This window comes from Manis javanica, chromosome 3 (assembly GCF_040802235.1).
Source record: "Manis javanica isolate MJ-LG chromosome 3, MJ_LKY, whole genome shotgun sequence".
Lineage (NCBI taxonomy): Eukaryota > Metazoa > Chordata > Mammalia > Pholidota > Manidae > Manis > Manis javanica.
The window spans coordinates 45,006,613-45,019,059 of record NC_133158.1 but is presented as its reverse complement, the minus strand read 5'-3'; the positions used below and the strand labels follow the sequence as shown (position 1 = coordinate 45,019,059).

General features: G+C 47.1%; 2 protein-coding genes and 1 long non-coding RNA gene across 7 annotated transcripts in view; 1 reads left to right on the top strand and 2 right to left on the bottom strand.

Moving 5' to 3' along the window:
• Positions 1 to 3,083, bottom strand: part of BRWD1 (bromodomain and WD repeat domain containing 1) — a 146,317-nt gene extending 143,234 nt beyond the window's left edge. For all 5 annotated transcript variants that reach the window (XM_037014737.2, XM_073231330.1, XM_073231332.1 and 2 more), the window contains exons 1-4: positions 2,737 to 3,083; positions 2,595 to 2,653; positions 2,412 to 2,441; positions 2,241 to 2,300 (exon numbers count right to left, since the gene is read on the bottom strand). In XM_037014737.2, the coding sequence (XP_036870632.2) occupies positions 2,241 to 2,300; positions 2,412 to 2,441; positions 2,595 to 2,653; positions 2,737 to 2,785 (198 nt within the window). In that variant the 5' untranslated portion in view covers positions 2,786 to 3,083. The remainder of the gene's footprint in view (positions 1 to 2,240; positions 2,301 to 2,411; positions 2,442 to 2,594; positions 2,654 to 2,736) is intronic.
• On the bottom strand, positions 1,655 to 2,232 carry LOC140848363 (uncharacterized). The gene is made up of 2 exons (XR_012129120.1): positions 2,122 to 2,232; positions 1,655 to 1,859 (listed from the first exon to the last, which is right to left on the bottom strand). It is a non-coding gene; the product is annotated as an uncharacterized lncRNA (long non-coding RNA).
• The window catches only part of GET1 (guided entry of tail-anchored proteins factor 1), a 97,960-nt gene continuing 88,054 nt past the window's right edge, over positions 2,542 to 12,447 (top strand). The window contains exon 1 of the mRNA XM_037014731.2: positions 2,542 to 2,675. The gene's annotated coding sequence lies outside the window, so the exon portion shown is untranslated. The remainder of the gene's footprint in view (positions 2,676 to 12,447) is intronic.

Here is a 12,447-nt window from a genome sequence, read left to right as displayed (position 1 = left end):
CATTAGGAAACAAACACCACTTAGGGAATCAATCACACACAACTAGAATGTGAGATTCCACAAGCTAAATGACTGCCTCTTCTGTAAATCAATGGTACAGAAAAAAAAAAGAAGAAAAAAAGACATGCAAGATAAAAAAAGAGACTGGAGATCGTTTCAGTACAATGTATGGACCCTATCCGATGCCATCCAAGGAATAAGAGGGAATTCTTAAAATGGACCAGTTACGTATTTTATCTATAAAAGTATCTAAGAACTATGGATTGTTTTACAAACATGATGCTGGCACGATAGTGATTTTAGAAATGGTCTGCAGAATTTAGTGACAAGTGTAATGCCTGAGATTTACTTTAAAATACTTCAGCATGTTAACCAACTAAATGAAAGAATGCCTAGATTTTGCTTAAAAAACAACACAGCCTGAGGAAGGGAGGTAACAGATGCAAGATTCTTCTGATAACCACTGAGGCTAGTACAGAGTACCCGGTAGTTGGTTCATTACTCTATTTTTCTATGTTGGAAGATTTCCACTGATAGTTTAAAAAAATAAAATATATACCTCAAATGAAACCAAACATAGCCAAATGGTCATGAGTTTATGGTATGTGGAGGTTCATTACATTCTTATTTGTCTGTATTTAAAATACTTAATAAAATATTTTTTTAAGGACTTTGGACAACTAGAAGCCACTCCTATACCCTTGACAAAAGAATTCTCCTCCATACAGGAAGCTCATCCTCTACCACAGTGCTGGGAGAATGAGAGGAAGGAGAGGATATCCACCAGACCCAGCCAGGCAGTGAGTGATGATATCTATCAGAAATATTCCACAGATTTGGAAGAATTTTAAGCAGAACTTTAAGTAGAGTTTTAAACAATTCTAACAGCAAAAGCCAAAAAAAAAAACTATTTAAAAAGTAACTCTTCCAGTAGTTACAGCAGTACACTTGTTTCAAAATTTAAGCAACTTTCTCTTCAGCAGCATGACTGCACTGTCTGTAATACTTTTGTTTCATTGATAACAGTATTTTCTCGTATCAACAGAAGTAAAATAGTGCAGTCCTTGAAACATTTCCTTGACTTCAATCTCCAAATATCAAAGTGCCTGCAAACAAAAACGCTGCCATGGCGCAGAATTTTTAGAACTCACTTTCTTGAAAACATTCACTTTGAATATTTGCTTAAAAAAACTCTTAAGGCAGCAACATTGGAACTGACAATTGAGGTACAACCCTTTGATATTTTCACCTGACTTTAACTGTTAATGCTTAACTGTTCACCTACAGAAGATCCCCTTATTTTGTTTTGTGTAACTCAAGGAAGGTGACCATGCTCTACCGAGTTGTTTAGTAGAACTGTAGTAAAAGATCATCCAGAACTCTTTTTTCCTCCAGTTGTTTTGCTCATACAAGATGCTGAACTCCTGACTAAAGACATCTTTTTTCTTAATACGCAAAGTGGCAAAAACATTTTACTGAAAAATGTTTTATTTCACTTAGGACAAACGAGTGGACAAAACCAAATTATACACTGACAGAGCAACGGAAAAAGTTCACAAAGTGCAGTACAAAGAGAACTGTAATCTACCCTGATGGTGCTCCAGAGAAGCTGCACAGGCTCGAGGCTATAATTAGGCACAGCAAGATCAATATAAAAATTCATCAAAAGAAGACAGTTTTATTCACTAAGAGTTGTACAGGTTGGAGAGGCAAAAGCACCACAGGAGTGGCATAATCTCAGTGCAGCAATATTTCCATTAAGCTGCTGAGGGAAAAGGGGAAAAAATGCTAAAGAGAAACATTTCTTCACCTTCCAGAAACCAATGATTCTATTCCTAGGAAACAAGGGATTGGAAGACCTGGGCAGGCAAGAAGAGGAAAACCAATCAGAGGTCCACTTACAAGTCGGGTTGGGACGCCAGCGGGCTGAGAGCAGCACGCTGAGTGGCTGGCGCTACCCACCCACACATACACACCCCCACCACTCACCACAGGCGGCCGCACCTGGCCACCCAGCCCGCCGCAAACCGCGACGCAGGTTCCCCCCACCCAGTCCCGCCGCCCCCAGCGCCGTTTCCTACCAAAACAAACCCAGCCTCCCCAAAACAAAACAAAACCTACTGGGGGAGCCCCGCTGTCCCGGGGACTCCCCCGAGCGCGGCTTAGTCACTTCGCCCACGAGCGGGAGCCCCGATGGGGGCGGGTGCTCTGAAACACCGGACTGGGGACAAGAGTCTCACCAATTCCTCGTAGCTCCTGTTGTGCTCGTTGCCCTCCCAGTCCAGCCTCTTCGGCAGCAGCTGCAAAGACACGAGACGCACAGGAGTGACCACCGAGCGGGGGCCGGGGGCGGTGGGACGGGGGCCGGGCGAGGGCGCGGTGGGACGCGGCGAGCGCCGCGGAGCACAGACCTGGTACTGCTCCAGCTCCTGCACCAGCACCTGCAGCCGACAAGACGCGCAGTTAGGGGGCGGGGGCCGCACCGTGGTCCCTCCCGCGCCCTCCGCCCGCGCCCCCCGGCGGCGGCGGCGGCGGCGGCGGCAGCAAGTCGCGAGCCCGGCCGCTGCGCCGCCACCCGCGGGGCCCGCACTCACCTGGGCGGCTCTCCGACACGGGCCGGCCGAGAGGTACCGGGCGATGAGGAAGTACAGCTCTACGGGAAGACGGGGAGACAGGTCAGAACGGGCGCGGCGAGGAGGGGCGTCGGGCCGGGGGCGCCCGGACGGCTCGTCTTACCCGACTCGATGAGGGGCACCGGCCGTCGGGCGGGCGACGACTCCGCCATGGCCGGGCGCGGGGCGGGAGAGGACGAACGAAGCGTGTAGGCCGCGCCGAGGCCTGACCGGGCCGGCGTCCCTCTACCTCTGACGCGCCGCCGCCGCCAATGCCGCCATGCCGTGCGCACCGCCACGCCGACGCCTCCGCGAAGTAGTCCCTCCGCGGGAGGAAAAGTAGTCCCTTGGCTGGGTAGCCCAGAGGCCTGGCGCCTGACGGTCGGGCGCCTCTCCGAAGATTGAGCCTCGCGTTCCTCCCCTCGGCCTCAGGGCGCGGGGAGGGGAAACAGATGGTAGGCAAAGGCGTGGCCTGGGGGAGGGGAGCGCGCGTGGCCGGGATCCCTGCGCGCTGTGCGATGGAGACCGGCCATTGTGGGGCGGCTGCGCGGCGGCCGGCGCACTCGGGCGGGGGCCGGCCTGGGGCCGCGGTTGGGTGGGGGTGGGTCGTCCGCCCCGGTCGGAACCGAGCCCCTCGGTGGGACCGCGGGGGCCTGGGATGCAGCGGGGTGGGTCGGGTCGCCTGCCTCGAGCTCTCGGAAAGGGACGTTTCACGGACTGTCATTGGGGCCAGTGTGCTTCCCCCTCAAGGGAGAGAGAGCGCACTCTTCGAGGATGCGAACCCCGAAAAACTGGGAGCCGGGCCACCTGCAAGGAAGAGAACGTGGGCCTGCGAAGCTTCCCCGGGAGGGGCGGTGGCATGCGGGGAAGCCACAGGTTGGGAGCCGGGCGCAGCAAACGTTTACTGAGGGTCTACGGTGCCGCTCGCAATTCGCGGAAGACGGAATAAATAAGACCGAGTCGCAGTCCACTAGAGAGAAAGGGTTCAAGAAATGCAGTACATCGCAAGGATGTAACTCCCGCTAGTCATGGGGAGCAGCTGGCGATGATCTACCCGAATAGGAAGAGGGGTAACAGGAAACTGGTAGTGCTGGTAGGCCCGTTCCAAGAAAGAGAAGCAGGAACCTTGGGGGCACACTTGAGGGGAACCGTGTCTAGTTGGGATTCTCTTAACCGACAGTGGTAGGACTTGAGGTTGGAGCAGTGAACGTGGGCCACGAAGATTTCCTTACTTTGCCACACTAGACTTCTGAGCTGACAGGCTTCATTCGTACGCAGTTTATCTAGTGCGTCCTATTCTGAGCCCTGAGTACAGCAGTGAGCAAAACAAACCTCCCTACCCTCGTGGAGTGTACATTGTCATTATGAATCCTGCTCACTGGAATAACTCCCGTGGCATAGAGAGGTTAGAAGTGATTCAGATCAGAATCCGATGGGACTGACCCTGGGCCTTGTCCAGCTGTTAGATGTGTGACTTTGAATAAATCATTTAAACTCAGCCTCAATTTTCCTCACCTGTTAAGTGTAAATATTTGTGCCTACTTTGTAGGATTGTGCGGATTTAATGGGTTAATATATTCCTAGTACCTGGTATACCAAGTACCATATACATGCTAGCTTCTATGATTATTTACACCAAATAACAGAAGTTCTTACATATGTAAGCAAACAATCCAGGCGTTTGGGCAAGTGCATCAGTAATCTGTTCTTAACGTCTGTTAAGTTAGCAAACACTATCAAACAAGGGACATAAAGTGATGACAGAATAAACCGCAGCTTGCCATGGAAGACTTTAGTATCCCTTAGGAGAAACAGATGCAAGCACATAAAGACAAGATTTAAGGCAGAGGTAGAAGGGAAGGGGAGGCATTAGGTTGGAGTCAAGTTAAAATTGGAAGCAGCTGAAGGGTTCTAAGCCAGCAAGGATCCATTTTCATTTTAGGACAGATTTGAGAAGGATAAGACCAGGAGACAGGAAAACCACTTAGTAGACCCATGAAATGGGAAAGAAATGAAGATACATCAGGGCAATGGTTATAAGGACAGAGAGAGATGGGTTCAGAAAGACAGGTTAAATCAAGGTGAGGGTGAAGTGGACTGGGAAGGAAAAGCCAGAAAAAATCTCAAGTTTGGGGCTTAGTAGGTCAAGGCTGTGCTGCCAGCTGAGAGAGGGTGTACAGGGTATAGCTAAATTGTTAAGATGGATAACTACTTGGAATAACTTGATTATTTGAAGTTACAGAACATATATTCCTGTGGAGCAGTATGATCTCTTACTACAAGTTTCCCAAAATTACCCAAGGATGAAAATTTAAAAAGGGGGAAGAACTCAAACCTTCAAACACAAGGAGTTGCATATTTCATTTTATAACAATATCACCAAAGTAAAAGATAGCCCCCAAAATATGTAAAAAGAATTTATACCCCAAGCATTGGTCATGGTCCCTAACTACAGATGATGTGTGGGCAGCATAGTAACCATCACAAGAGATCAGAAATGATGACGGGAGACCTGGCAGTTAGGTCCTTTATAACTCAAAAGAGCCCTGACAGTAGCTTAACAACTTCCTCTGATGCCTGTGACAAATTCTCTTCCTGGGTTTGAAATAAAAACTCAGATTTCTGACAAGAAACAGAGTATCTTCCCCATTCAACTCTCAAATAGCAGAGACCCAGATGTGATTCCCACTTAGGCCACTGAGGAGGAGGAAAAGGGAATATACTTCCCATCAGCAACTCTATGGTGTCCTGCCAGAAGTGGTCTCAAAAAGTGAGAACCATGTATGTCCCCCTCACACAATTGACCCCGGGCCCTTCCAAATGCACACACTAAGGTTTGTTTTTGGGTAGATGGAAATAACTTAGAAATTTCACAACAGGAAAGCTACACAGAGAGCTAAAATACCAAAAAGTTGGTGAGTAAGAGTTGAGACCTTGCTGGTGACTTCTTCTATAATAATGTCACCCATCTCTACTATAAGGGAAGTACAGTGTTTTAGTCTTTAGCAAACAACCCCTTTGCTTGATAAACATGACTGAGCTTCACAACAGCTCTTAGTCAGTTGCTATTAATATGCTCATTTCACAGCTGAGAAAGCTGAGGCCCAGAGGGAAGAACCCGAGGGCATGCAGCCAGGCTAAAAGCCTGTGGGACAGACCACCTCAGAGTGAACACCAGCCATGCATAATTCTTCTTCCCTTCGCCTCATTTCACATGGAAGAAATCAGGGCCTGAAAACTAGGGGATTTACGTAGGTTCCACAAGTAGTCATGAGAGAGCTTAGATTTGAAAATGCATAAATACATTCATGGTCTCATCTCAGGCAACTGAGCTAGAATCTGTTATTTTCAGATGAAGACACAGGCATAGAACTCGCCTAAGGATGAAAAAAATCTTTAAAAAAAATTTTTTTCAGTATGGCCTTCCAAGTCACCACTTAGGACTGACACCAAACATTAAGTATGAAAAAAAAACTATCAGGAAAATGGTAAGCAAAGCTGTCTTTTTCCAACAATTCATATAGGAGAGTGGTCCAAAATGAAGAATAAAGAGAAGATTAGGGTCAATTTTGAAAGAGTAAAAACTGATAAATCTGTGAGCAGTGGAGATATGCAAAGAAAATTATACACATAATTCAAATTCTAATAACATGTTAATGTAGATGTACCTTAGCTGAATTTTATTTTCCTGGCACTCGCTGTTGGTGCATACATGACTGCAGCATCGTTCTAAGTTTATCTTCTGGCCAGAGGGTTTCAGCCCTAGGCAAGTTCACTCTGCATTTGGTGAGGCGTAGTAACAACAACGGAGCAGTTGGGGGGGTAAAAGGGTTCACACCAAGCTTTATTCTCACAGGCAGCAGTTCAAGTGCTAGAACTACACACGTGCGGTTAATGCTGGCTCCTGGGCTTGCCTAATATAAATCCCCTAGAAGTAGAAGAGTTAACATCTTGATAGGTTTCCAGAGGACTTTGAAAGAAAAAATGAATGAAGGTGTATGATTTTTTGATAAGCCCTCTGGCGCTGGTAGCTCTCGCCTAACTCCTGGGGCCCCTCCCCCACCTCCTGGCAGTGTCCTCCTTCCCTCAAGTCTAACTCAACCAGCTGTCTGGTCAAGCTGCTTGTCCCTGCCTCCCTCAGCAAATTGTTTCCACGTGTATCTCTTCCGTCTGCAGCCACTGCCTCTCCCTTGTCATTGGCCTCCGTCCCTGTGTGTTCCCATATTGCCAGCATTGGCTGTGTCTGTCTCCAAGTCTCGGTATTGTAGAAAACACAGTGTGGTTGGACAAGACTGGGAATGTGGAAGCTGGAAATCAGAATACGTCTGAACACTACTCACTAGTTGAGCAACCTTCCTGTGGCTTAGTGTTTGTTTTGGTTTGTGTGTGTGTGTGTGTGTGTGTGTTTTTAAGGTATCATTGATATACACTCTTGTGAAGGTTTCACAACAAAAAAACAATGTGGTTTTTACATTCACCCTTATTATCAAGACCCCCACATACTAGTAAGTCTGGGGAGAGGAAATTCCGGGTCAAAATACCTCTAAAAACCGAAATCAAAGAGAGAAATAAAGTTTAAAATGTTTATTGCTTACAACCCGCACTCTGGGGCTGTTTCTCTCTTTCCTGCTCCTTCAGAAGCAAAACCAGCCCTCTCCTCCCCTCTCTGATGTAGGTAAGCCCTCTTTGTCCAGGTAATTACCCATTGATATAGAGATGAACTTCTCTCCACCCCTGAGGAATGATGCAAATGCACTAAAGCCATACTTCTTTCCACCTCTGAATGCCTATTGATATGCAGATATATTAAAGCCAGGCATGATATTCTGGAAATATTACAATTTTACCCACATACCCCATTGCAGTCACTGTCCATCAGTGTAGTAAGATGCCACAGAATCCCTATTTGTCTTCTCTGAGCTACACTGTCTTCCCTGTGATCCCACACATACCATGGTCACCAATCATGATATCCCACAATCCCCTTCTCCCTCCCTCCCCACCAGCCCTTGCCCACCACTCCCCTTTGGTAATCACTAGTCCCTTCATGGAATCTGTGAGTCGGCTCCTATTTTGTTTCTTGAGTTTTGCTTCCTTGTTATACTCCACAAATGAGTGAAATCATTTGGTACTTGTCTTTCTCCACCTGGCTTATTTCACTGAGCATAATACCCTCTAGCTCCTTCCATTGTGTTTATATATCACCTCTTTATCCATTCATCTACTGACGGACACTTAGGTTGCTTTCATATCTTGGCTATTGTAAATAGTGCTGTAATAAACATAGGGGTGCATATGTCTTTTTGAATCTGAGAACTTGTATTCTTTGGGTAAAACTTCCTAGAAGTGGAATTCCCTTGTCAAATGGTATTTCTATTTTTAGTTATTTGAGGAACCTCCATATTCCACAATGGTTGAACTAGTTTACATTCCCACCAGCAGTGTAGGTGTTTTGTTTTTTTATCATCTTTAAAATGGGGAAAACAACTAATATTTACATTTACTGAATGTTCCTGTATCCTGAACACTGCTAAACACTGGACTTTTGCATGTAGTATTGAACACTTAAGATAGCTAGAATATATGAGTTGCTTTTTGAGCATTTCCGGAGAGAATGCCCGTAAGGTCCTCTGAGCAATGCCTAGCTCTTACATGATGCCTTTACATAAAAAACTGTTTTGCTCTCCATCCCTCAAGCACCAAAGATCTCCTTTACTCCCCACCCAGTTAATTCTATCACTACTTTTAAACTTCCTATAGTACAACTGAACATAGTCTGTATTCAAGCCTTTCTCATTCTCCATCACCTCCACCCAAACTCCTGGCTTTTGTGTTTAAAGCTGCTCGGGGTGCTCTCACCTCTACCCCCTCATGCTGGCTGCATCTGGGGAGAGCCGACTGAGCTGTGGCAGGACCCCCCCACCTTCCGGCTCCACCCAGCAGGAGGTCCCAGCAGGAGGTGCAAGGCTGGGCGGAGAGGAAGGGTGGGTTCTGTTTTCCCAGCCTCCTTCCTGCCTGGCCATGGATTGGTGGTGGCTGCTGTTCCTTCACTAAAGAAGGCCACGGATCACAAGGGACAGCCCTCTCCCTGCAGCGACGCTCTCTGGGTTTGAATGCCGCCGCCTCCTCTGCCCTTCCACACTTGGGCTTTCCTCCCAGTCAGGTGGGAGCCGCTGGAGGGAGCTCAGGCCGCCCCACCACCCCTCCCTGATTTAAGTCTGCCCACACCCTTGTAAACAAACATCCATGAATACTCCTCACTTACCCCCGTGGATTATGCCTTCGGTTTTCTTCCAGAACACTGACACGCACTGAAACTCTCCACGATGACAGCCACACTCTAACTGCTCCACTGTGGCTGTGTTGAACATCCTTTCTCTGATTTCTCTCCCCATGACATTGCAATTTTTCCTTTCCTCTAGCCTGAAAGGATCCACCTAGATCTCTAAACTCCTTTCACAAAACTTTGCCTAAGTCATTTTGGTCCATGTCAATCTTTCAGAAATCCTGGCATCATCTCTGTCTTAACCACACATGCCCTCTGTCAGTAAGCCCTGATGAGCCCACCTTCAAAATGAATCTACAGTCTAAGCACTCCTTACCTGGGTGAGTACATCCACCTCCTAAATGCTTTTCTGTTTTCATCTTCATCCTATTACTGCCTATTCTCAATAGGCAGCTGGAGGGATCCCATTAAAACCAAGTCAGATCTGTCCTCTCTCAAAACCCCTCCTATGGCTTCCTTCTGACCCAGAGGAGAAGCCCAAGGCTCCCTGGCCTCCAGGATCTGACCTCTGCAGCTCTTCCCTGACCTCTCGCCCCACCCTTCTTCCCTCCTTACACTGGGCTGCAGCCACACTGGCTGCCTTGATGGTCCCAAGACAGCCAGGCACATCAGTGCCTCAGGGCCTTTGTACTTGCTGTTCCTTCTGCCAGGAAAGCTTTTCCCTAGAAAATTGCATGGATCAGTCCCTCACCTCCTTCAAGTCATGGCTTAAATATTATGTTTTCAGTGAAACCATCCCTGACTACTACCCTAAATAAAAGTAAAACTCACCCTCACCCTGCAGCCCATTTCCCTTTTCTCCTTCCCGCTTCCTTTTTCTCCATAGCACTTTGACCTCCTAACCTGCTGTGAAATGTGCTTGTCATTTTTGTTTATTGCCTGTCTCCTCCCTCTGGAGGAAAGCAGGCAGAGATTTGTGTTGTTTTGCTCTCTGATTTCTCTCTACAGTTACAGACATACGGAGACAGACACACAGACATAACTTATCCCTAGAGAAACCTGACATATGGTAGACACACAATAAATATTTGTTGGAAAAATTCCTCAAGCAGGCAGCCCCTCAACCGTGAGGTAGTCAGGCTCTCAACATTCATGCAGAGATCTTTTTGGATGGCGTGGCTCGATCCGTGGACAGCCCACAGAAACCTGCTGGCCTGCAACACACCTGGAGATGGAAGCCACACAAGTCGCAGTGCTGCTAGGAAGACCAGACAGAGTTGGACATGGAGCTCAGAAGGCCAAGAATGCCATCGCCCTCTCCACAGCCTTCCTGTCCGGAGGCACCAAGGGAGAAGGGCCTCCTGGCTTCTCTCCAGGACAGGAGGAAGGCAGGCAGAGTCCTGGGAGAAAGAGTGAATGGAAAGAACATGTTCATGGGCAGAAATACAGCTGCTTTGGGGAGACGGGCAGAGCGCTATAGGGGTGGCACATCCTGTCATGCTTTTCCCGTGGGTGCTTATGGCCCTCCAAGGCCAGCCAGCCTTTCCCCCATGGCCAGCAGCCACTGGCCTGAGCTCACAGAAGAGGGTGCACACGCACTCAGCTTCCCCACCATGGCCTCAAGAAGCCCAGCTTTCTGCAGTTTTTTCAGGGCTTCACTAATCACAAAGATGAGGAGACAAAGAAAACTAGCATCACCTGCCAGTGCTGAGACCCTTTGGAGCTGCTGGGAGGCAGGGGAAACCCCAGTGGGCCCAAAAGGAAGTCTGTAAGAAAGGACAGAGGATGATGGGAAATTTCAAGTGAGGGCTGGGGAAGGAGGGAGCCTGCAAGGTCCCTGGGTCATCTCCTGGGGAGTATCTCATGCATGACTGTTGATGCAAGGCTCAGTGTAGGCTGGATGCCTATATCAAAGCCTTCCCCATTTCTGTAATAACATTTGACACCTAATTGCAGAAATAACCTCCCTGTCTGCAACCTGGAGAAAGTTTATGGGTCCCTCTTCCCCGTTTGTGGGTAAGTCTGGCCTAAAGCAAGATAAAGACTCCACAGTCTAACACAAAATAATCTTGGTTTAAAAAACTAAAGCCACCGAAGGCTTAAGTTATGGATATTGGTAATGAGATGAGGTTAAGATGATGTTTAAAAACCCACAATCCCAAATCTTGTCCTTAACCAGCCACTTTCTCCCTCAAGGTCTCCAAGGAAAACACATGCATGGAGGATGTTGGCTGTAAGGGGTCCTTTCTTAGCCCTGAGCCCATCCCTTGGTGACTTAGGCTAGACAGTGTGGAGAAAGACAAGCACAAAGCAGACCAGCAGTGCTAAAGCAGAGCCTGGGCAGGTGGCGGGGGGGTCCCCAAGATCAAGAATGTGCATACAATGCTTGGAAATACCCATCCCTGCCGTGGCTTCTGTACCAAGCAGATCTTTCTGGCTACATGAGAACAAAAGACTTGATCAACCCCCTCCACATAGGACCCAGCCTGTACTCTGGGAGAACTGGGTTTTGCATGGGGTTAGACACAGGTTGGTTTCCAACAGGTTTTAAGATGGCAAAGACCCACATATTGACTATGGTGTATTCCTGCTGCTTATACAGAGGAGATAAGAAAATGAAATTAATGCAGTCATAGGTCATGCAAGAATCATCACAAGGTGGACACATTCATGACATTTTGGTTAGTAGCTTCATGTTCCATCACAGCAGCTAAGTTACAATTTCCTACAACAGGCCTGTAAAACTATGCCAAAATCTAACCTCACAGAGATTACACATTCCACAGAATTTAATTTATAAAGTGTTTGCAGAGAGCAGGATCTGACGGAAGAATATCCTGCTCTTTGCAGTAAATAATGCAGAAACTCAATTTCATAATGACAAGGTATAGAAAAGATAATAGATTTACCTTGAACCAGCTCTTGGTCCCAAACAGCTAATGTTTTCTAATTGGTAGTCCTAGAATTCTAGGGTATAAATTCTTCAGCTGTGCCTTTTATCTTTAGAAAAAAAGAGTAATGACCAGACCACTAGAATCTTTATATAGTCTCTATAATCTTACAGCTTTCCCTGGATTCTAATTGAACAGTTTTCTCATTAAGATGGGGATGGGACACTACAGGTGTAAAAAATTTCATCAATGGCAAAGACCACAGATGTAATCTTTGACCATTACATAAAGCAGGAGACATGTAACCTGCCTGCGTGCTCCCAGTCATATGAGACAGAGCTTGCTCCCATAGCTTTCTAGAGCCTCCTATGCACCCTGCAACCACCTATGGCTGCAGGATACATCACCCACGAGCAGCAAAGATTCCATCGGGTGGAAGAACCTCTTTTTGTCATTCTGGGTTTTTTTTAACCTTTCTAGCCTGCCACTTTAGAGGCTTTATTCTTCTACCACCAAGTAGAAAACATCTCACTATTTTTCTAAATGCATCCTGTGATGTAGCCATTGTGGTGCAGCCACTTTATTGAACACACCATTTTCACCAAAGGCTATTATGTCACAACCTAAAATAGATTGCAATCACCTCATTTTAAAAGTCAACCAAGCCTTGTGTGAAGTAGATATATTCATCAGGTCTCTCAGCCTCGTCTAGTACTGA